Source organism: Lepisosteus platostomus, chromosome 11 (genome assembly GCF_059453375.1).
Source record: "Lepisosteus platostomus isolate fLepPlt1 chromosome 11, fLepPlt1.hap1, whole genome shotgun sequence".
NCBI lineage: Eukaryota > Metazoa > Chordata > Actinopteri > Semionotiformes > Lepisosteidae > Lepisosteus > Lepisosteus platostomus.
In genome coordinates this window covers 44129322-44151843 of record NC_142621.1, presented here as the reverse complement: position 1 = coordinate 44151843, position 22522 = coordinate 44129322, and the positions used below count along the sequence as shown (strand labels likewise).

General features: G+C 41.1%; 1 protein-coding gene across 6 annotated transcripts; it reads left to right on the top strand.

The window, feature by feature from the left end:
• The first annotated feature begins 435 nt into the window (after nucleotides 1-435).
• cep131 (centrosomal protein 131) lies at nucleotides 436-20670 on the top strand. Of its 6 annotated transcripts, none has more exons than XM_088599907.1 (28): nucleotides 437-1076; nucleotides 1787-1806; nucleotides 3383-3581; nucleotides 3682-3776; nucleotides 5417-5528; nucleotides 5824-5951; nucleotides 6207-6311; nucleotides 6726-6878; nucleotides 7383-7500; nucleotides 8111-8221; nucleotides 8423-8591; nucleotides 8936-9033; nucleotides 9372-9554; nucleotides 9789-9977; nucleotides 10096-10233; nucleotides 10882-11007; nucleotides 11544-11660; nucleotides 12028-12057; nucleotides 12988-13090; nucleotides 14033-14234; nucleotides 14516-14623; nucleotides 15073-15190; nucleotides 15314-15388; nucleotides 16225-16367; nucleotides 17156-17333; nucleotides 17807-18003; nucleotides 18215-18275; nucleotides 18670-20670. In XM_088599907.1, the coding sequence occupies exons 3-28, from the start codon at nucleotides 3393-3395 to the stop codon at nucleotides 18739-18741; spliced, it is 3318 nt and encodes a 1105-aa protein (XP_088456033.1). In that variant the 5' UTR covers nucleotides 437-1076; nucleotides 1787-1806; nucleotides 3383-3392; the 3' UTR covers nucleotides 18742-20670. The 6 variants fall into 6 exon arrangements, with proteins under 6 accessions (XP_088456037.1, XP_088456033.1, XP_088456032.1 ...); XM_088599906.1 differs by having other exon boundaries at nucleotides 1733-1806; XM_088599905.1 differs by lacking the exon at nucleotides 1787-1806.
• Nucleotides 20671-22522: the final 1852 nt, after the last annotated feature.

Here is a 22522-nt window from a genome sequence, read left to right as displayed (position 1 = left end):
ACATTCTTTGAAATTGACTATACCCCATTTTACAGTATGCACCATTAAATTTAACAGGTGCCCTACATACTGTACAGTACATGCAAATAAATGATAAGAAAATAATATCCCCTTGATCTACATGCTTTTAAGAAAGTTAAAAAGCCACTACTTTCTCACACCCCAAATCATTTTAAGTTACAACAGTCTGTCCATCTACATACTGTAAGTAGGTATAATATTCCCCTTTATCCAAAAAAGCATTGCCTGTCTCGAGGACATCTGCCTCACTTTATGCCACACCCCTTCTTCTGCAGCTTCAACCAACCTTCAGAACTGAACACGCCCAAATATCTCCCGTTCCTATAACAGGCAGTCCAATTAACCTATCAGAGCGTCGGAATCCAGAAGCTGGGGTTGTGCGTTTGCCAATCCCAACATGTAGTAGGCGGGGCTCCACTGTTTGCTGGTTGCTACAGAGAATGTTATGCTTCGTTGTCGGTTGCAATAGTTTTTTTTCTGGTGTTGGTGGGGTTGACATGGGGTGTCTTAAACTTTTCCAGTTGTTTTGTTGTAATGTTTGAGAGAAGTGGTTGTTTATAGTGGTCTGTGGTCTAATGCGCAAGGTAGTTAAACGTGGCAAGAGATCAGCCTAATGAGAGAAAACTGTTTTAGCATTGTTTTTGATCTATCAGAATCACGTAGTGTGCCGTTGTTTTCAGCCCCTACTGCTATCACCGAAAGGAAAATACTTTATGTTTAAGATGTATACAGTACGTTGTGTTTTTAATTGCGAATGATGCCAGGCGTTTTATGTTGACCTTAATTTTTTTCATGCTTGGAAGAATTTAACGTATTTGCGCTTTGTAAAGAGCTATCAGATTTCGTCTCGGTTTTCTTAACCGAATCTTAATCATAGATTAATTTTCTAAACCCCTCACCCTTTCTTAAAAAAAGGTAATGATTTTTTTGGGGGGAGGTCAGAGTAGCACTATTGTGTAGTTACTGAATTGTTATTGCAACAGTTGTACAGTTTTTTTATACCTGTCAGCCAAATCTACGATTTCCTCGCTGCCTGCTTTTGAGACCTGGACAAGGTAAGATATTAAACTTTAATTTGTATTTTGTTTTATGTATTATAGCCAGGGTATGTTGTAGTATACGTCTGCCGCCGTCCTAAGGCATTTTTTAAAATTTCTTTACGCCTGTTTTTTCACACGCACATGTATTTAGTTTGTTGCCATTATCTGCTCTTAGAACAAATGGTAAACTGATATTGTACGAATAACCTGTAAAGTATGTGTTACTTCACCATTGTGCAGTATCACATACACGTTTTAGGATAGTGGAAGCTAATTGATCTCGGCCTGTGTTCAAGGCAGTTCTTGAACAGCAACCTCAAAACATCGCCTGAACTTACTCTGTAGTGTAACTTCTGAATGGTGGCAGGTTTTTAGCTTCTAATAGTGTGATTCTTTTGACCGTCTGTCTGTATATTGCTGGACATTTTAATGTTTCTTTCTTTTCTGACAGAATAACAGTAATGTAACACTGCATTTCTAGAATTATAATGGTTGTTTTTTTTTAATTTCTAATGACTCTAAAAAGCGAACAGCCTTCTGTTTGTCAATACATGTTCTGTTAAAGATATGGGGGATTGTGTGGCATTTCTGTAATGGCATGCGGCCAGGCTTGGAAATGCATGGGAATTAGCCTAGCTATCTCTTGTTTCCATCCTCTTTCTCTCCAATAGCCCATCACTGACAATTTTACCATTTCCTCCAAATGTTCTGCCTTCCTGGAACAGACATCATTGGCATCTTCAAGGTATTGGCAATGAGGTCCAGAAGCCATACACCCACATTTGGAATCTGTTTTGCTAGTCTAATTGCCTATACAAGATCTAAGGCAAGCACCAATTTGTAGAGGAAGATCAGTTCAAACCAGTATGTGGAAATATGCCTCTGCATATGCAGGCCCCCATTTTGGCAGCTGCAATGCCCAGAATATAAGTTCACGTGAATCAGCTACGGTTTGTAGTTTTGCAATGAGAAATGTTAAGAAAACAAGCGTGAGCTTGTGTGGATGTCAGTGACTGTAAGATGTTCAATGCTTATAAAAACTAAGAGTTTACATGCAATTTAAAAAAAAAAACTAAAAGCAGTGTGCAATATTACATACGTGATATGCATAACAGAAGTAAAAAAAATACACTGTAAACATAACAAAAAATGTATATACTGTAGCAAATCAAGATTTAAAAATGTCCACAGTTGCAGAGTCTCTAATGAATGTGGGCAGCAGGTTCCGGTACTGTGGTGTTGCACAGGGGAAGGTTCTGTCACCCAACGTGTGCAGCCTTGTTTCAGGTGGAATAAAAAAAAAACTAAACTTAAAACTAAACCTGCAGATCTCAGATTAAGTGTTGGCCTGGAGTGACAGTTAAATGCCTTATGTTTCAGCTGGAAAATCTTACAAAATGAACTATTTTGCACGTTTTGTACATCAGAGCACCTCATGTTGGAGATCTTCCATTCCTCAACACTGTGAAATTAAATCAAGCTATAGCTGTCATCTATCTTATTCCAGATAACTGACAATCAATAATTAACAATCAATATACTGGTTGTGTGACTGCACTGTGGTGGAAAGGGTCTCACATAGGGTGGTGTTGCATTAGGATTTAGAAATTCTAAAGGAACATCTTTAGATTCAAGTCTTGATGTCTTGTTTTGCTTTTCTATTGATTCCCTTAGATTGCTCTGCCACACTGAATTAGCAGCAATAATATCTCTTTAACACTGTTGCCTGAATGCTTAGTGCTTTGGTTACAAGTTAAAATTATTTATTTAGGTGCAGTCAAGGTGGATGATGCTGTTTCAGGGAGGACTTTTTAAATTGCATTAAAATGCATTAAAATATTAGCTGACATTTAATCCTAGAATTGATGCCCATTTTCTCTGAGCATTTATGAGAGCCTCACATTCTCACAGGCAGTGTCTAGAGTGCTAGTTGCTATGGGTAACGGTGCAATGAGGAAAAAACATTTTGTTTAAAGGGATACTTGAGCCTTCTGTTTAAGAGAAGCAGGGTACAATGTATAGCATATTGCTCCTTTGTTACGTGACTAACATTTGAGCTTTTTACAACTGAAAATCTAAGACTGAAAAATAGGATTTTGGCTTGTTTTATTGCATTTATTTTTAAAGTTCACAATTAATTTTCCCCCAAGGTATAAGTTGTTGCAGAATGCAATAGAATGCCAAGTCTATAAGTGTAATGGGTCAGGTTGTGTTTGTGTTGGCCGGTTGAACAGGCACTTTGTTTAGAGTTACACACGTTTTTGTCTGAGATAAAAGGCAGACTTGTTGAGTGGCCCTGGCCTGTTTTTGTATCTGTGCAGGTGTGTGAGGATGCACACTGCCCGCAGCCCCCCATCTCTACCTGGTAATGCCTCTGTGGGTGCAGGCGACGTGCTGGATCTCAGCCTCACTGGTTCTCAGCTCTCTGTGTCCCGCCGGCCCAGCAGTGCCTTCCAAGCCAAGCACTTCTCCCGCTCCGTCTCCCTCGCCTGCGACAGCAAGGGCAAGCGCAATGCCCTGGTGAGGAACAGGCCAGTGTGTCGGGAAGCGCTGGAGCGCAATGCAGAATTAACCAAAAGTTCCAAGAACCCCATCAGCTTGTTGTTACCTCTCTTTCCAGACTGAGGCTGGACTGGCTAGCACTCGCTCCATTAAGAACCTGCGCAGATCTAACAGCACTACCCAAGTCAACCAAAGACCCAACACCTCTGTCAGGTACATTCTTCCAGAGGAAGTTTGCTTCCTCCCTGCAACCAGCCCTCGCAGTCTTTAACTTTTTGTTTTTGAACGTGTTCTCTCAATCAGGTGCTGCACGTCTAGTAGAACAATCCAGTTCCTTTGGAGCCAAATATAGGAGCATCAATGTAGATTATTTAAAACTTTCCTTGGTGCTGACCAATCCTGGATCTTCTGTTGGTTCATTGACAAAGTTTGCATGGACTGGTTCTTTAATTTGTCACAGGATTTAGATATGGGGTTCAAATTGGCGGTTGTCTGAGATAGGTACAGCCACATGACTGGTGGAGTCAAAGTTTTTGCTCATCGAAAAGCTTTTGTTTTCCACTTGGGTGTTTTTAGTTGTGTTGACGTTCTGGTTGAAATTTTTAGCAGTTTGTTTTCGGTTTCTGAAGTGACACTTAGTAGTGCCTCAAGCAAGCCCAGGCAGATTTAAATGCAGAAGGCAGGAGTGTGTGGATTGACTTTGGAGCCTAGGATTCTTTGCTGAGTAGGAATGTGTGTGGGAGCCAGGGAGGGTTCAAAATGCTGAGCCATCCATAGCCTGAAATGTGGATCTAGGCTTTCCAGTTGATCCTTTGACTGGAGTTTGTCCTCCAACGGCAACAGCTGGTGCTGCAGTCAGACAGATTCCCCTTTGCAAGGACAATAGCCATTGAGGAGCTTGGCTGTGTATAAAGGGCTGACTGGGGACTGTTGTCAGGGAGCAAGCCCTGGGCAGCAACATGTATTGTATGAACCTAGAGGGGGAGGGTTAGAGTTAAGTTTGATGAAAGGATGCAAATTGAACGGGTAAGTTTGTGCATGCAAGGGCCTCATTGTCCAGCAGCTGCCTCTGGTCCTGAAATCTCCTGGGGCCAAAGAACAGGGGGCTTAAATTGAGGAAAATCCCTGTTTCTTCACTTTATTGTAAAGTTAAATGCAAAGGAATGTGTTTTTTCAGTCAGTGCTGTTGAATTCCTTTTTAGAGAGCCAGCTGGCTTAGTGAGTATAGGCGCCAGCACAGATGCTATAGGAACGACTGTTCTGTTTTGGGGGCGGGGGGCATGTATCTGCATTCATTCGGATTCAAAGAGAGGCAAAATTTGAATGTTGAGTAAAAGGTAAGCAGAGTATGTATGTATGCTCTGATTTGCAATGTACATGTAAAAAGAAGCACCACATGGTAAAATGCCAGAAGGAATCATCATAAGATTTATATGTATCTGAATGTGTTTATGCATTTGAATTCAAGCTTTTTCTTAGAATTCCCTTTCAGGTTATTTAAACGTCTCTTTCCCTTCAAGCTCATATTATTATATAGATTACAGATATTATTATGAAATAGTATGATGAAATATTATTATTAACATTATGAAACTGAGACCTTAGTATAACATTATGAAATTGAGAGTTTAGGGAGTGTAAATTAAGTTATATTACAGTATGTTAAGTATTGCTTAAAATCACTGCAGATCAGGGAATTTCTATTAATTATAGGCATCAAATGTCAAATGTGAAAAGTAAAAGCTAGTTAAATCTGTCTCGGAGATCAGTTTGTTGATCTTACTTTTAAATTGCAACACATAACAAAACTGAACACTTTCTTAAGGCAGATGTGTTATTGTGGTGTGTTGCAGTGAGGACCAGTCGGATGATTTCCTGGCTTTGTTTGACAGCAGTTCAGATGGCAGAAGGAAGCTTGCCAGCCTCAGCAAAGCCTCCCCAGACCGCACCACTTGGAACATCTTGGTAATCCAAATAACACTGGAATCCAGACCAAAGTTCTGTGGGGGGAAAAAGCACATTATGAATCCTGCAAGGATTGTGTTTTTCGTCATTAATGCAAAACGCAAAACATTACTGATATTTCTTCTCGATTTCGAATGGTAACAGGTTAATTGTGTACTAAAAGTTATGTAATCTTGTACTGTACATTTAAAGTGTCTTTTTTCTCGTTATACTGTATATGTCACCCACATACATTACTGTGCCTCTTCTTCATAGTCTTAAATATTAATGTGGTGTGCTGTTTTCTCTGTTCTAGGATGACCAGCCTCGAGCCTTCCCTACACCTGGCAGTGCTCGCAGTACCAGCACCGTGGACTCGCCTGTGGGCATGAAGAAGAGAGAGGCTGGTATCGCTCTGGCTGCCAACTTCACAGCCAACAACAGGTCAGAGCTGCTTCTGTGCCAGTCAGGTGTAAACGTGCTCCTCATTCTCATTTAATAAAATAATAGGTGAATAAAATAATTCAGTTGTCCATTTCATTAATTTGTGTAACATTCACTTATGCTTGGACCTTTTCCATGTTCTCAGAGAGCTGGTGCCAGTGTTTATCATTTACACAGCATGGTGTAAAATTCTTGCCACACCCTTTTTTTTGGCATTTATCTGAGGCTTTTTTTTCTTCCCTCTCACTGGTTCAGGAGCAACAAAGCAGCAGTGGGGAACTCTGTTACCACAATCCTCCACAATAACCACTCTGACAAGACATTCACCCCAAAGAGCTCCAACCAGAAGCCATCCCTCAAGTGAGTTGCATTATCTCCCTCGCATGTCCCTACAGACTTCTCTAGAATTATTCCTGAGAAAATGGAAGCCCACATACTTCTTATCTTCTATGTCTTTGTGAACTTTTAAGAAAACCTTAACAGGCATATTGAAATTGTGTTTACAATTCTATTGAGTAACCATTGTATATATCATGTGAGTCAGGTTGAAGTGTAAATTGTTGATTAAGCAACAAAAATGAGGGACAATAAATTGGTAAACACAAGCTAACCATGGTTGTACATCTTGTGCCAGGTAATCCCTTTATTTTGTAACAATGCAATTAGATTGCATCATCCCCCTAAACTGCTGGAGTTAGTCTGCCAAGATTTTCATCCTGTCTGCTGCAGTGTTTTGTACAATAACGCCATCTGTCTCCCTGGTGTTTACATCAGTAATATTATCAAGGCCACAGTCCATGATGAGGGCAGTCTTGAGAATGGGTCCTTGACCAAGTCCCAGAAGAACTTCTCCACCAATAACAACATGGCACTCAGCAGCCCCACCCACCTGAGGAGACAGGAGGTGACGGAGGAGGAGGCTGAAAGGTGAAGTCAGTCAACCTCAGAGCTACCAAATAATTGCTGCCAGCCATGATGGTGCTGCACGTCTTGTGGCAATTATGGTGTCCCTTGAATCTGTTTTAGGTATTCTTTCACTTTGTATAATACAGGTGTATTCTTGAAGTTGGCAAGAATCAAGACTAAAGCAGCAATTAAGTATGAGATAAATGTATTTGAGTAAATATATATAGTTACACTGCTTACAGTGTAAATGCTGTTTGCTTGGTGAGTAAAACAGAATTACTTGAGAATCTTTACATCTAGAAGACCAATGTTCTGGATTGCCAGTAGAATAATAAACCTCACCCAATAAACTTTACCCAACACCTGTCCGCTTCTCAAACTTGGTCAACTATCTGACTGATGTACTTCAGTGGGATTAATATCGGAGTGCTAAATCTAGCTCACTTCCTTTTGATAAGGGTTCTTGTTGAGTTGCAGAGTGAGAAATGTACTGACGCCTTGCCTGCCTGTCTGTGATGTCACCAGGTTTATCCAACAGGTGAACCATGCAGCGGTGACCATCCAGCGTTGGTACCGACGACATGTGCAGAGGCAGCGCGCGGGTGAGGCGGCATTGAAACGGCTTCTTGCCACCAAGAAAAGGGTACGCTTCACTGTTTAATCTGAGTTTTGCTTGGCTCTTGATTCAGATGCACGGGCTAGCTGAGATGCTGGTTGTGCCTATGGCATTAATATTGCTGTGTGAAGTGCCTTAACCTCTGCACATAAGAGCATTGTCTTATGTCTAAGGTTACTGTTGTAAGGCATTACAGTAAGCTCACTACATGAGCTTGTATCTGAAATGTTCAATAAATTACAGGAACACAAACTGTTTTGTAGGAGATAATACAGTCTAGCAGATCTTCAAACAGTGTACAACAATTGTTACAAACAGTTATAAGCTGCAAAGCAAGGTGTATGGATTCCAGACTCAAATAAGTGAAAATGTACAGTAAATGTACTTAAAGTAAATTCTTAAAATAGAATAGAAAGCAGTTTTATTCATATCTGGTTTCACAAGTTTCAAAACTTTGGTTTGTGGTCTGGGAAACTTTCCACTTCACTTCCATCTCTGTGGAAGTAACTGAAAGGAGTTTATTTCTGTGGATACAATTTTGTTTGCATAAGGTTATGATTGACCTTCAAATGTTTAATGAATTATGATGGATCCTAATATCTTGTTCACTTTTCTGCTTTGCTTTATTATCTCGCAGGAAAGGGAACAGAAGGCAGAGGAAGGGAAGACCCAGGAAAAGAAGAAAGAGGAAGACCGGAAACAAATTCGGCAGGAGAAGGCTCGATTGGCCAGGCGAGCTGCTATACAGGTACAGCGTGACTCAGCTGTAGGAATAGCTCTCTGTACTCCTTTCACATGGAGTTCTTCAGGTTTGATTTCTAAAAGCAAAGAAAACGGGAGTCCACATGTGTTAGAACACGCATTCTTCAGTTTTTACTGTTAGCAGCTAGAGCTTCAGTTGCAACCCTAGTGGAACTGGTCTGTGTAACGATTTGTGCGTCTTGTGCAGGAGCTGCAGCAGAAACGCGCTCAGCGGGCTGCAGAGGCCCAGCGTGTGGCAGAGGAGGAGCTTGAGGCTATGAGGCAGAGTGGAAAGGTGGGCCGAAAGAAGCCCACAAAGACGTCTCCTAGCAACAGGAGCAGCAGCTCAGCCAGCGACATCAAGACAAAAAACACAGGTGAGGGGCGGAGGGTTCCAGTTCACAAGCCATGCTGTTCACAAGCCATGGTAAAGGCAGGAGAATCATGTTGGGCTAATAGTGTTTTCTAGAGATTTGGGAATTCTGATTGGTGTATTATCAGCCGAATAATCTATATACTGGCATTTTAATCTTAAAAGGCACTAATACCATATGCCTTCAAGATCCTAGTGTACGTTTACTGTGATTGTTAGTATAAAAGCTTTGAATTTAATGTCATTCTGACTTTGCCTTCTTTTCTGCTAAATTCAGCTCCAGTAATTTGATTTTTACATCACGAAAGAATCCCCAGATGAACTCTTTTTTGTAAATTTCTCTTACAGATGCCAATGTGAATGTTTCAGCTGAACTCGATGACATTTCCAACCTGCGAGCTGGATCCCCTACAGACTCCCCCGGAAGAGGGTCTCAGTGCTCACAGGTACCCCTCTGCACTGTCACCTTATCGATTACCCCTCTACTGAAATACGTTGTCTGGCTTTAGTACTGATGCTTACATTACTGTTAAGATACAATGGTGTTGATATAGAAAGTACTGTAAATGGTTTGATGATATTAACTTTTTAAGTTTTCTTTAAAGCAGATGTGCAAAAATATTTTCCTATTACTAGATCTGCAGCATATACAGATCTATTAGCATTAACACTTTCTTTTACTTTTTGCTGAGTCCAAACAAAACTTCAGAACATCTCAGAACCCTTATATTTCTGTGGGTGTTAACATGCCAAGTAACTAAGACAGTGTTGGCTGTACTCTCGGCAGGAACTTTTACATAAAAGAATGAGCCAAGAGGAGCCGCAACAGGGGGCACCATCAAGCATAGCCCAGTCTAAAACCACATTGAATGACCTCCTGGACACTCTCAAACTGCTGGAAGAGGAGCCTGAGAAACTGCCCGAGCCCAAGAGCTACAGGAAGGACAAGTACTCCTGGATTGATGAGGTGAGACTCCGGGGGCACAAAAACACTATTATAATGTGAGAGGTGCACCAGTGTATCCTCATGTAATCAACTAATTCTTATAATATAAATATATGTGTGATACATATAATTCTCATAATAATCCTCATTCCCTCATATAATGTTTTTTTATTGTCCCCTGGGGATGAACATATTGAATAAAGTATTCATCTTCAGGCACAATAGGTCTTCCTAACCTCCCCTGTCCTCTCTCAGGATGTAGACAACTCCCTGACACTAGACAATTTGGAACGCCATGGCAAGCTGAGTCAGCCTGCTGCCCTACCTGATGGGGGCGCTCTGCTGTCAGAGGCCAAGCTGCAGAGCATCATGAGCTTCTTGGATGAAATGGAGAAGTCTGAGCAGGAGCGGCCACGGTCGGTCACTTCAGGATCACACCGCGAGGTAAACTAGGACCGTGATATGGGGGACGCTGGCAGTGGTCTTGGAGAAAATCCATCTGCTTCCCCGCCGGGAACTGTAGAGTACCTAAGATATGCTCTCACAAACCTGTTCTCCACAGGTGTTGCTTTCTGAAGAGGAGCTCGCTGGGGTGGAGCAGGCCTCAGCCACAGCTGCAGAGGTCACAGGCTCCATGATGAGGCTGAAGCTGGAGCTGGAGGAGAAGAAACGGACCGTCAACATGCTGCAGACAGGACTGGTAAGGAGGGATAGAAGGCATATCTGACCAATGGCACCTTTTACTAAATATTGACCATCATGAACACCGATCTCTGATCTGTGATTCCCAACCTTGGTGCTGTACAGACCTATATCTCCTCATTCTTTTTGAGTAATTAATCAAAGTCTAATTTAATTTAGTATTTGGGATTTGTTTTAAGTTTTGCTTTCTGCTCTTAAAATTTTGAGGAGGAATTGTTTTTGTCAGCCAGTCCTGATACCAGTTTCTGAGGTCTTTGGCAGAAATAAAAATAAAAAAACTCCACACATTGTGGTATTTTGATATCTTGGAAAAAATATGTTTAAAGTTAGAAAACTTGAGACTGAGTGTAGAAAAAAGTAAACCGAACTTTAAGCGGTTTAAAGTTTCACTACATTACACTAAAAAGTAGATTGTGCACGTTAATTCTGGATGGGTCCCCTAGCACCAAGGTAGCCTTTGTCCTGTCTTTGTCCTGATTAGAATTGCAGTAAAAAGGCAAAAGATTAATTTAAAAATCTTTGTATGTTTTATATATATCTATCTATCTCAAGGAACATGCCTGCTGCACTTTGTAAAAATGAGTCAACTGAGTTCATGTACTGAATGTGAGGTGTGGTTTGTGAATCCTGGCATGACCTCTCCCAGGCCCAGCAGCGAGAGTTGACAGTTCGTCATACCAAGGAGACAGAGAAGGAGCTGAATCGCAGCTTCCAGCTGCAGAAGGAGCAGTATGAGGCCACCATCCAGAGACACCTGGGCTTCATAGACCAGGTACAGTGGAGTACCTGGTCCATTTGTTTTAATGTTGGAGCATAGTGATATTTAAGAATAAATTCAGTGATGTGCACATTATGTCAGTATGGCAGGATATGAATATGGTGATACTTTGGAGGCCAAAGTCCTCGATTAGCAGAGTATTGGATTATAGATATCTGCACAGAACAGAAAGTCTAAAATGAGGAGCAAGGCTGATCAAGTTGAGATTCACAGTTGTAGTTTAGAATAGTGAACGATATTACTAAGGAATTGTAATAATTGTATGATAGTAACAATTAGAAATGAAATTCCATGTAGCTAGTTATTACAGCAATAAAGTTTTGAACTAGACTTATTAGGTGGGTTGGTTTTATGCTGAGATAAGGAAGTCTGCCTTATGGACAACATAAGGAGGCAGTTCTTCACTTATCCAAGAGTGTTCTATGTAGTGATCTATGCAGGATTGAAATTTCAGGAGATGGACAGCATGTGATCTGCAGATGGTATTAATGTTACTGCCACACAGGTGATCTCCTCTCCTTATCCCCCAGCTTATTGATGATAAGAAGGCTTTGAGTGAACGCTGTGAGGGGGTGATCAATGAGCTCAAGCAGGTGGACCAGAAGTACACAAAGAAGATTGCCCAGATGCAGGAACAGCACGACCTGGTGAGTTCAAGTACCTTCGTGTGGACTGGGAAGGTGCAGGTGAGAGCACTAGAGGGCAAGCTTGAGTGTGACTGTGAAAGTGTGTGCGTTTCAAAAATTGGTGAATTGATTAAGTTGGTGGTTTATGGGTAACAAAATATGCTTTTTAATTAAGGATGCAGGTTTTTGAGTGAAGCACATGTGGTCTGCCTTTCAATGTGCTGTTGAATTATAGGGCTCCCTTCTTGCAGGCATTTCCTTCCTTTTTCTCTGTTGCAGTTTCATTTTAGCTGTGGGTTCTGTGCATTGTCTTTGTGCTGAACTTTTTTTGGTGCTTTATAAACGTGCTCCTTTTTTCTTACAATTTCTGGCTCTCTTTTCTGGCTAGGTGTGGCACATTCTGGGTCCCTTGTGTGAGGTAACACTTTTTCATCAGTCTAACTTTATTCTAACATTTCAACTTCTCTTTGTGTTTCTGTCACCTCTGGATCTAGTACATTTCTTGTGCCATCAAATCTGGAGACCAGCATGTGAAATTAATGGATCAAATAGCTTAATTTAAAGTTTAGTATTGTTTTTTTTTTTTTACAGATACATCTTAAGGAGTTTTACCTTAGTTACAGTCTTTGTTGTGGTTGGATTTTTTTCCAGCTTAATAAACTTGTAGTACATCTAAACATTTTTTTTATCATAGTCTCTTACTGTTTGCAGTGTTGTGGCTCTCTCCTTCCTCTGCATTTTTATAGGGTCTTTGCAGGATGTCTTATCGTTCAATAGAACAAGGTGGCTCGGGTTATTTTGAACAGTTATGCAACTCCAAAGGCATTCCCTGCTGAGTGCCATTGATTAGAGGCTTTAAGGGAGAAAACTTACTTTGAAACCAATCGTTGCATTTTCTTCTAATAAGTGCAGAATTAACATAGGTGCAGTTTGTTATGAAAAGGACTTAAACTCAAGCATGGTTTGCTGTTATTATGTATGGTATGACAGATTTGAGCTGGTGGTGCTGACACTAACCTTGCCTACATGCCCTGCTGCATTCAGTGTTCTCGGTCAACAGCCTGTTCGTTTATCATGGAAGCAGTTTCATCCATGTCTAACCCTGCATGACACCGTAGTGAGGCCTTGTGGGTTATCAAAACTAACATGGCATTGGGAGCCATGGTTTATAATAGCAGCAGTGTTTTCATTTCTTCCCTGGGAAAAGCATGTCTATGTCATTAATCTTTTCTACAGTATTTACATTTTACCTACAAGAGGGGGCTCTTTCTGAGAGTGTTTTAATTGCTGATTCTGTTTTTTTTTCCTTACTGATGTCTGTTCTACCTGTCTTTTCAAATTCTCCCAGGAGATTAAAAAGCTGAAAGAGCTGATGAGCGCCACCGAGAAGATACGAAGAGAGAAGTGGATTGATGAAAAAACCAAGAAAATAAAAGAGATCACAGTAAAAGGTCAGTCAACATATTGGGAATGGTCCTTGGTGGTTTCTCAGCATTGATTTGTTGGCAGGACGAGTCATTGCATAAGATGACCACTGGTTTAAATTCTGTCTGTGGGGAGCTGGTTGATTGGGGATATTTATAGCTTTTTGCATTTAATTGACTAGAGAACACTAAGAGGGCAGACCAATAGAGAAATCTTACTGCTCTGGATTTTGACAGTTTGTTAACTCTTCTTGTCTGAAGCTTTGCATTATGTGTGGTCTTGAGGAATTTAATGACATTTAAATTGGGGATTACAGGAGAAGAAAAATTGGGTGTGATATCAGAGCAGTATTTATCTTAGAAAAGGTAGATTGAGATTTTAAGAACACAAAGGAAACCCTAAACATCAGGTAGCAGTATTGCTCTTAGTTGACAATACTCCTGCTTATGAATGGGTAGGGTGCATTGAATTGAGAGCCACATGGTCCAGTATTCCCTTGCTATTTCACTGTTTAATAAAAATTAATTTACAGATTAATTACGGGTTTACATTCTGTAATTTCTCCAAGGTTAATGAAGTCGAAGAACTGTTCATAGCAATATGACTCTAGCCCATGCACTGCTGGTCACTAGGTGTCACTGTGTGCTGCGAAGACGTAGAAGATCTATCAAGCTGCAAACCATTAAAAGATTAACAGCTGGTCAAAACTTACCTCAAAAATAAAATTGACAAACAAGGCACATTCTGTAGCAAGTTGAGAACATTTTTTAAACGATTTATGCCTTCAGGGTTTTAAGACCTATGCTGGTTTTACATTTCTGGACAAAGTAAAGAATGGGGATTTATGTTTTTGAGGCAGACGGTGTGAGAGTCAGTGGAAACCGTTGCACTGCACAACTAATGAACTGTAAGTAACATTTAAGTAACAAGAAGCTGGATGGATGTAGCATTTTCTTACTGTTCTGCAGGGCTGGAGCCAGAGATCCAAAAGCTAATAGCGAAGCACAAGCAAGAACTGAAGAAGCTGCGCGCCGTCCATGAGGCCGAGCTGTTGCAGGCAGATGAGCGAGCTGCCCAGAGATACGTGCGACAGAGCGAGGAGCTCCGCCAGCAGCTCGAGAAGGAGAGGGATGAACAGTGCCAGAGAGAGAGGGAGCTTGCCAAGCAAAGGTCAGCACGTAATCTGCAGAGCATGCACACCTGTTCACGCAGGGCGGGAGAAGACAGAGAGAGAGATGTCCAGCGCATAGAAAGAAAATAGACCTTGAACCTGTTGTAGGAAGAACAATTTTTCCAGAAAGAAACTTACCCTGGTTTGGCCCATAAGTAAGTTTCCCACATGATCTCTGAACTGTTTTGGTGTGATTAGTCAAACCAGCTGCAAAGCAACAAGACATTTGCAAAGGGATGCCTTTGCAAGTGAGTGATCTAACCAGTACGCCCCACTGCAGGTATGAAAAGCAGCTGCAGGAGGAGGAGCAGTCCCTGCAGCAACAGCGGAGGCGTCTGTACAGTGAGGTGGCTGAGGAGAAGGAGAGACTGGCACAGCTAGCTTCCAGGTGAGGAAGGCTGACATGGGTGGTACTGTACAGAATGTGCAAATATTTAGAATATTTGTCTTCTAAATTACTGTTCCTTAATGTTTTTATTCGGTGACAACTTCCATTTGTGCAATACAAATTCATTGTGATGCCAGATCTTGTTTGTCTGTCATGAACGGATGTCGGCACAACTTGGAAATACACGCTACTATATTCTAATTGCTCAAGTCAGTGAAAATGGAAGAACATATGCCTACATCTTCCCCATATTCATATTCAACACTGACTAGAAGCCAGAAATCTGGTTTACTGAAGTGGGTTCCTCTGAGTTTTCCAAAGAGACTAGTGAAGACCTCCAGAAACCTTGGCTTTTCGAGTGCCGAGTTGAACGTGCCTGCATAGAGACGGCAAGAAGGCCCTAAGAAACTAAATGCAAGATAATTGTACTTTGCTGCTGCCCCCTGTAGGCAACGTGCTGAACTGGAGGAGCTGAGGAGGCAGCTGGAGGAAAACAGCTCCCTGGCAGGACGGGCGCTGCGAGAGGAGTTTGACAAGGCACGTGACGAACAGGAGAGGAGGCACCAGGTACCGTGGCTTTGGCTTTCTTCATCTGGAAGAATAATGTTACCACAGATCATGTTTTTTTGTTCCCTCCATTTCTAATGCTCATTTTGTTGAACCTGTTTTTCTTTGCCTCTGTCTGTTCAGGCCGAGATGAAAGCCCTGAAAGAGCGGCTGGAGATTGAGAAGCAGGCCTGGGAGGAGAACTACATGAAGAAGGAGGTGAGCGAGCAGGACCCCTGTCTTTGGCTGAATTTCCTCTATGATTTGTGTTTTCAAATAACAATCCCTTTTGGGTTTTTTACAGTGCCTTTTCATTTAAGCCTCCAGTTGTGTTTTCTGCAGTCTTCAGCATGTAATCCTGTTTGGGTAACCATGTAAATAAGTTAGACCTATGTACAGTATTTAAGCTTGAAGTATTGTAATGCAAACTCCAAACATTAAAAGTGTTGCTGTGGCAACAGGGGCTTTTATTATGGTGTACTTTATATTTTATTAGGTTGTGCTGGGTCTTTTGTGGAGTACATAGACTGGGAACTTAAACATCAGGCTATAAGTGATTGTTTTGGTTTTTATTATAGTTGCTGAATGACTTCTAAGATATGGGAGAGATGTTTGCTAGATTACTGACTTTGGATTCTAGAACTTCTGAAGTATTTAATCACACAGTAAAATACATTTGTTTGCTGAGATGCTAGCTGGTGTCTTTCATAGGTCCTAGTGCTTGTCACCTGTATAGGTTAAATTCTCTTTAAACGGCTCAAATATGTGAAAATCTGTAAAACAGGAATTTCAAAATTATTTTTCCTAAGTTATACCAATCAGACAAAGAGTATGTGCACTTCAGTGTTTACAGATAGGACTCACTTGTCTTGAACACTGTTAAAGAACAGAAGGGCCCAGATTTTGCAGGATATGGAAGAGATACAAAAACTATTAGATATAAAAGGAGTCCTAAAGGAACAGTGTAAAGCTGAGAATTTTTTGCCTAAAAGTTTTTCATGACAGCCTCACCCCTCCAAAATCTTTGTAGTATCATTGGGCATCTCTCCCTGCAGGAGGCGTGGCTTTTGAGCCGAGAACGTGAGCTGAAGGAGGAGGTGCGCAGGGGGCGGGATAAAGAGATCGAGTTGGCCATTCAAAGGCTGGAGGAGGAGACCAGTGGCGCCAGGGAGGAGTGTGAGAGAACTGCTGAGAACCGGTGAGCACAACAAAGGGATAGATTATTGATCTTGTGAAATCTGTGGGAGTTAACAAAAAGGAATGCCTTAGGAGCAGTATCAGTTACATGTTAGAAAGCTAAAAGAAACAGAGAGGTGGACTTTCTGCTGCACCGTGAGAATGTGTGTCTGGGATTAGACACACATTATTCCCCATAGTCAAAAGCAAGTCTAATCCTAGAATTCCCACTGCTGTACACTCGCAGTTAATAAACTTTATTTTTATTTTATGTAGCACCTTTAAAGGTGGCATCTCAAAGCGCTAGTCCTGCTGGGAGAGGGAGATGGGAGCTCAACTGAACTGGCAGCGGGCACTATGTGAGGAGTAGTCAGAACATTTTTAAGACAGGCTATGTGTTGTACGTTGTATGTAAATGTCCTGCGAGGTGTTTATATTGTAGATGTCGCTAGATCTTGTATTGTACTGCATATGCTTTGGCAACACTGTAATTTAACAGTCATGCCAATACAGCTGTTTGAATTTGAATTTTGAAGGTACCTGCCAAACCTTGCTTTCTGATCGATGCACTTTTTTTAATCCTGTGCAGTAAAATTCTGGCCTTATTTTCTTTAAATTGTTTTTGACCCATAAATGAAAATGTCCATCACTGTGTATATTTTCATAGTCCTGTCTTCCCCTTTCCTTGGCCAGCACATCTTTTATATCTGGTGCAATCAAACAAAGATTTCCCATCCCAGAGTTGTTGGCCTTTCCGGGGGAAGGTGTTTGTTTGTGCTAATGCAGACGCCATGGTGTTCGCGTGTCCAGGGTGAAACGCGCGCGGGAGAAATATGAGGCTGAGCTGCGGGAGCTTGAGCGCTCCGAGAGGAGCCTGCAGGACAGGAACAACGAGCTGAAGAAGCGTCTAGGGGAGCTGGAAGGAGAGGTCATCCGCCTGCAGGGACTCCTTCAGCAGAAAGAGCAGGAGGTGCAAGACATCACCCAGGTATAGAAGAAGGGTTGGAGCTGCATGATCTAGATAGTTTCAGGGTGGTGTAGGGGCACTATTGGTATTGCCTGGAGGCAGTCGTGGTCAGAATTTCCATTGTCCCTTTGCATCTAATTCAATACCTGCCTTGTCTGCTTGCTTTCATTCTTCTATGACATTTTTTTCCTCCATTTGTCCTCTTACTTTGCTTATTCGGGTTTTTTTCCCCTTCTGACCAGTCCTCTCTGTCTTCCTCTTTTTTTTTCAAAACTTTTACTCTTATTTTTCGTCGCTTTTTCCCCTTCTCTGCTTCTGTTGCTTTCACCCCCTTATCAAGCCGTTCTGTGGTGCACCAAGTGCTAAATAAAGAATACAGTGGGATTGTAGTAAAAGCATAGGTGAAAATAGCTGTTCAATTACTGTGCAGAAAACTATGCAGATGTCTCTTCGTAAACCTGATTAACAGCTTGGTCTAACCCCTGGGATTGTAGATCAGAGACAAGCTGGCAGAAGAGAGGCGCAGCTTGGCCGAAGTGATCCGGCAGGAGTTCGCTGACCGGCTGGTTGCCACAGAGGAGGAGAACCGCCGGATGAAGACGGAGGTGTCGGAGACGAGGGCGCGGCACCGGCTGGAGGTGGAGCGGGTGACCCGTGAGAAGGAGGAGGAGTTGGCTGAAGTGCATCAGAGGTAATTGGTCATTTAAGATTAAGCACTGTCATGGCTTATTTATACATTTCTTACATTTGTTTTCTTAAACAAAAATGCTGTACCCTGGCAGTAAATAAGCTTTCTGGATAGCTGAATTTCTGCCTGATAATGATGATTTTTATAACAGAGACTGAGGGACACATGTGGCTTTAATTTATCAGTAACTAAGGTGCTGTCTCTCTTTGTGTAGGGTGAAGGCAGCCATCCTGAAGAAGGAGGAGACTGTCAATAACTTGCGAAAGCAGCATGAAGTAAGTGGAGAGCAGGTCCCTCAGTAACATTTAACAATCTTGAAAAATTAAACTTAATTCAGAATGTGATCGGTTTGAGTATTTACATTCAATATAAACATCACAATCTTTTTCAGTCTAACACAAGTGCCAGGTATAATTTGCAATGAGTTAAGATTTTATGCCTGATAACATTCAGGAAATCTCATGAGATCACAAGGAATTGACCTATTGTTGATCAAATGGAAACGGTAATGTTGGGCTGCCATCAAGGGTTTCCCACCACTTAAATGCATCCTGTTCAGAAAAGTGGAAAGAAAGACCTGCTTCTTAAGATTTCTTCAGGATGGAAACCTCCAAACCTTATCTGGGTACTATGGCAGTTATATCCATCTTTCTCTGGTCCTTTCTGCAGGCTGCACTGAAGAGAGCAGATCACTTGGAGGCTTTGTTGGAGCAGCAGAGGAAACAGCTTCTTGGCAAGTGAGAAAAGAGGACAGTGTCTGCTTACGTCACCGTACCATCTGACCAAAGGGAGATTTTCTTTCCTCCCCTAATGCGCAAAGTGCATGGACCTTCACAACTACAGTTAAAAGAGCTTCATCACTCAGTGTGGGACACTTGTTCTGTTTGTGATGAGTTACAGGAAGTCAGAACTCTGCACAGAACGATGCTGGAAGGCGGTCTTGAGGGAAGCTATCCTTGGTAGTTAAATACGATACAACTCTATTTTCCTGTAGCTGAAGCAGGAAATGGAAAAAGTGCGCTTTCCACTGAAGTGTGGCGGAAACAGCATGTGCTTATAAAAACGTATCATGGGCCATCATCCCATGATATACCCTGCAAATTCTGTTTTAAGTTTGAAGCATTCTTCTTTTTTTGGTTTCATCTCTTCAACATGACGTGTCAGTGCAGTCTGCTTCTCCAGATGTCCACAGCAGTTTAGTGCCATTATTAAACTTTCACAGATAAAGTTTTGGTTTGGTTATTGTGAAGATTTGCAGTGCTTTGGTTTAAAAATAAGCACAGTATGTCTCGGAAGTTTTTGTCAGCTTTTAAAAGTCTTGACACGTTTCCCACAATTACGATTATTTTGGAGCAGCCTAACTCTCCAGTTCATTAGGGGAGTTTCTTACCAACATAGGAAGACTTCTGTAGCTTTCTCTACAGCGTTAATGGAAGAATTTAATGTGCTGTCCCCCATTGCTGTTTTATTTATAAAGGGAGGTATGAAGGTTATTTAACCTGTGGCCCTTCCCACAATTTTATTGCACTCATTTCCTTAATTATTTAATTGCTAATTAGCAGGATTAGTCTAGCAATTAAGCCAGTTGTATGTGTTGGTGTGGATTGGAAAGGGCATAAATAGAGTAGCCCTGATCTGTAAATCGTAACGGTTTTGTAGTGCAACAACTTTTTAAATCTTTTTAAAGTTATGAGGTGTTGAATGAATATAAACTGTTGTACAGTTACAATAAGTGATGGAAAAGCAAAAGCTGGGAAGAGAAGGAAAAGGTTTAGGAAGTGTTGATATTGGATAAGGAAAGAAGGGAATGAAACAGTTAATTCTTTTGCAAAGAGCAGGAAAAATCTCAAGAGCCTCAGCACAGACCCACTCATAGCAGTTATGAGTTCATCTCAGCAATTCACCGACGCACTGAAGCTGTTATAAATATGGTCTTTCTTCCCAACATGTTTTTGTAACTGGACCTATAATTGTTTATTAGGTTTACGTGGTGCACTCTTACATGAATGCAAAATCACCGTGCAACACTGCACAAACAAATCCACATACCCTTTTTCTGTACGCTGTACCTTTGTTACTGATTAAGACTTCCAAGCACAACAAGGTAACAACTGTTAGACGCTGTCATCCACAACCACCATTCCTAGAAGGCATAAAATGTGAATGTTACAGACACGGCTGTCTTGTTTTACTGCTTTCCATACTGTAAACCTTCATTATAACTAAATGTTAAGCCAAGTGTTTTCCGAGACAATGACTGTGAAGACTTAAAGAAATTGTCACTTTTTTTAAAGCATAATGAAATTGCCTTTTCTCTTCAACTGTATTGTTGTTCTGAGCAACATGTAGTGCAGTGGGAGGAAATGAAAAAGTCTTTGTTTCTGTGTTGACTCCGTCATTGTTTCCCTGCACATGCTCCACCCCTTTACTTGCAAGAAACAGGCATTAGTTTCCTGTTGAAGCCATCATGGGCAAAGACAAAAACATTCTCTCAGAAACAGTTCTGCTTTCTATATCTGAAGCTAGGCTTAATTTTGTTTTGAGTGCAAGCTTGTTATTTCATTAGTATTTTTCTATGTGGACTTCTTTTTGTATAGTATTGTATGTGACAATGTGATATAACATGCAAGTACTTTCTGAATTAAATTTTTTAAATTATTTTTTAAAGCATTTGATGAGTGCTCCTTGTGTAGGAAAATAATTCATGAATTTCTAAGAGTTTTTATCATTAGATTTGTTTGTTTTACATGCATATGTTTTGGTTTGAGGAACATTTCAAATCTGATGAGTGGAGGGATTCAGAGACTGCTTTTTGAACTGTGCAATTGAAACCCCAGCTCTGGTTATGGTTAGCATTGCCACACCACTTAGACATTTAGGACCAGCCGTTTTTTTAGTCCTATCTGACAAGTCTTTTTCAGAAACTCTCTGGGGCCTTGATGGCGCACTGCACCACGCGGTAATTGTATTGTAGAACTGAGTCGGTTGGATAAAAAGTTGTTACCAAACATTATTGAATGTCATTCAAATGCAAGTGCATCTATCTGTGGTCCTGTCTGTTTCCCATTGATTCTTTTTGGTTTGGGAAATATGGCAAAATCCTGTGCCGAAAGAAGTTCAGATATAGATAGACGAAATGCTCAGTTGACACCCCAGGTAGGGTTAGGGTTAGCATTCACACACTATCTAGGCAAGTTTTAAGCTCAGGGCTTGGTTTTTGGCCCCAAGTTAGGTTTAGAACAAGTGGTTTTAACCTCCAATCTGAATTTTTTTTGCAGAAAGGGGCCTAGATGTTGCCGTGCACCACACAACAATTGTATCCCTAAACTGAGTCGGTCGGATAAAGACTTACGAGCAAACATTATAGAACATCTTACGTTTGGGGGAGCTTTTATCAATGCCTTTGTTTGTTTCACCTTCATACTGCTTGGCTAGGGTAAAATGCCCAAATCTGAGGCCTGGAAGGCTGCAGATACTGATTGCGGAATGAGTCAGTTGCCATCCATACTTGGGTTAGGATTCACACTCTACTTAGACAAGTTTTTGTGCTCAGTGCTGCGTTTTGTGGCCCAAGTCAGCTTCAGAATGAGGGATTTTTGTGCTTCCATCTTAACATTTTGTCATCGGAAACTTTTTGGTGCCTGGATGGCGAGGTGCAAGCCTTGATAAATATAACCCATAAACCGTGTCCGTCTAATCAAAATTTGCAGCCAAACATTATAGAATCTAATACATTTACATAAGGTTTTACCGATATTTTTGATGGTTTCACACTCGTACTGTTTGGTTGAGGGAACATGTCAAAAACCCATGTCCAGAGGACTTCAGATATTGATTGCGGAACATGTCAGCTGAAACTCCAACTAGGGCAAGGTTCAGCATTGCCACACTACTAAGGCTTTTTTACACTCACTGCTGGATTTTGGGGCCCACATCAGAATTAGGATGAGTGCTATGTTTCTTTAATTTTGGCTTTCAAGACTTTGTGCAGCTTCTATTGTATATTGACCCGTTCAGCAATTGTACCCCAAAAAATGAGTAAAAAAAAAAGTTCAAGGAAACTTTTTCTAATGAGTAAACAATGTAAATTTGGTCATTTTGCAACTAGAAGTATAACTGCGGTCAGCATTTAAGGATTTTTGTCACCCTATCCCTGCTCAGGCCTAAAATGGACATTTGTTTAAATACTGTACCATTTCAACAATGTTTTTCAGCTGATTGAAACAGTGGGTAAAGAAGACAGAATGTGGAAAAAGAGGAATTTCCAAGAGTTTTTATCAGTAGAATTGTTTGTTTTATACTCATATACTGTATTTGTTTTGAGGAACATTTCAATTTTGATGAGTGGAGGTCTTCAGAGCCTGCTTGCTGAACTGCTCAGCTGAAACCCCAGCTAGGGTTACTGTTAGCATTGCTACACTACTTAGACATTTTTTACACTCAGTGCTGGATTTTGGGGCCCACGTCAGGTTTAATATAATGAAAATTTGCTTCAATCATCAATTTTATTTTTTGTAGCTTG

What these genes read in the sequence shown, in the direction of transcription:
- cep131 (XM_088599905.1), top strand. Translation starts at nt 3,393, where the DNA reads ATGCACACTGCCCGCAGCCCCCCATCTCTACCTGGTAATGCCTCTGTG. An exon ending in AGGGCAAGCGCAATGCCCTG is followed by an intron (nt 3,582 to 3,681) that starts GTGAGGAACAGG and finishes CTCTCTTTCCAG; the next exon opens with ACTGAGGCTGGACTGGCTAG. An exon ending in ACGGAGGAGGAGGCTGAAAG is followed by an intron (nt 6,879 to 7,382) that starts GTGAAGTCAGTC and finishes TGATGTCACCAG; the next exon opens with GTTTATCCAACAGGTGAACC.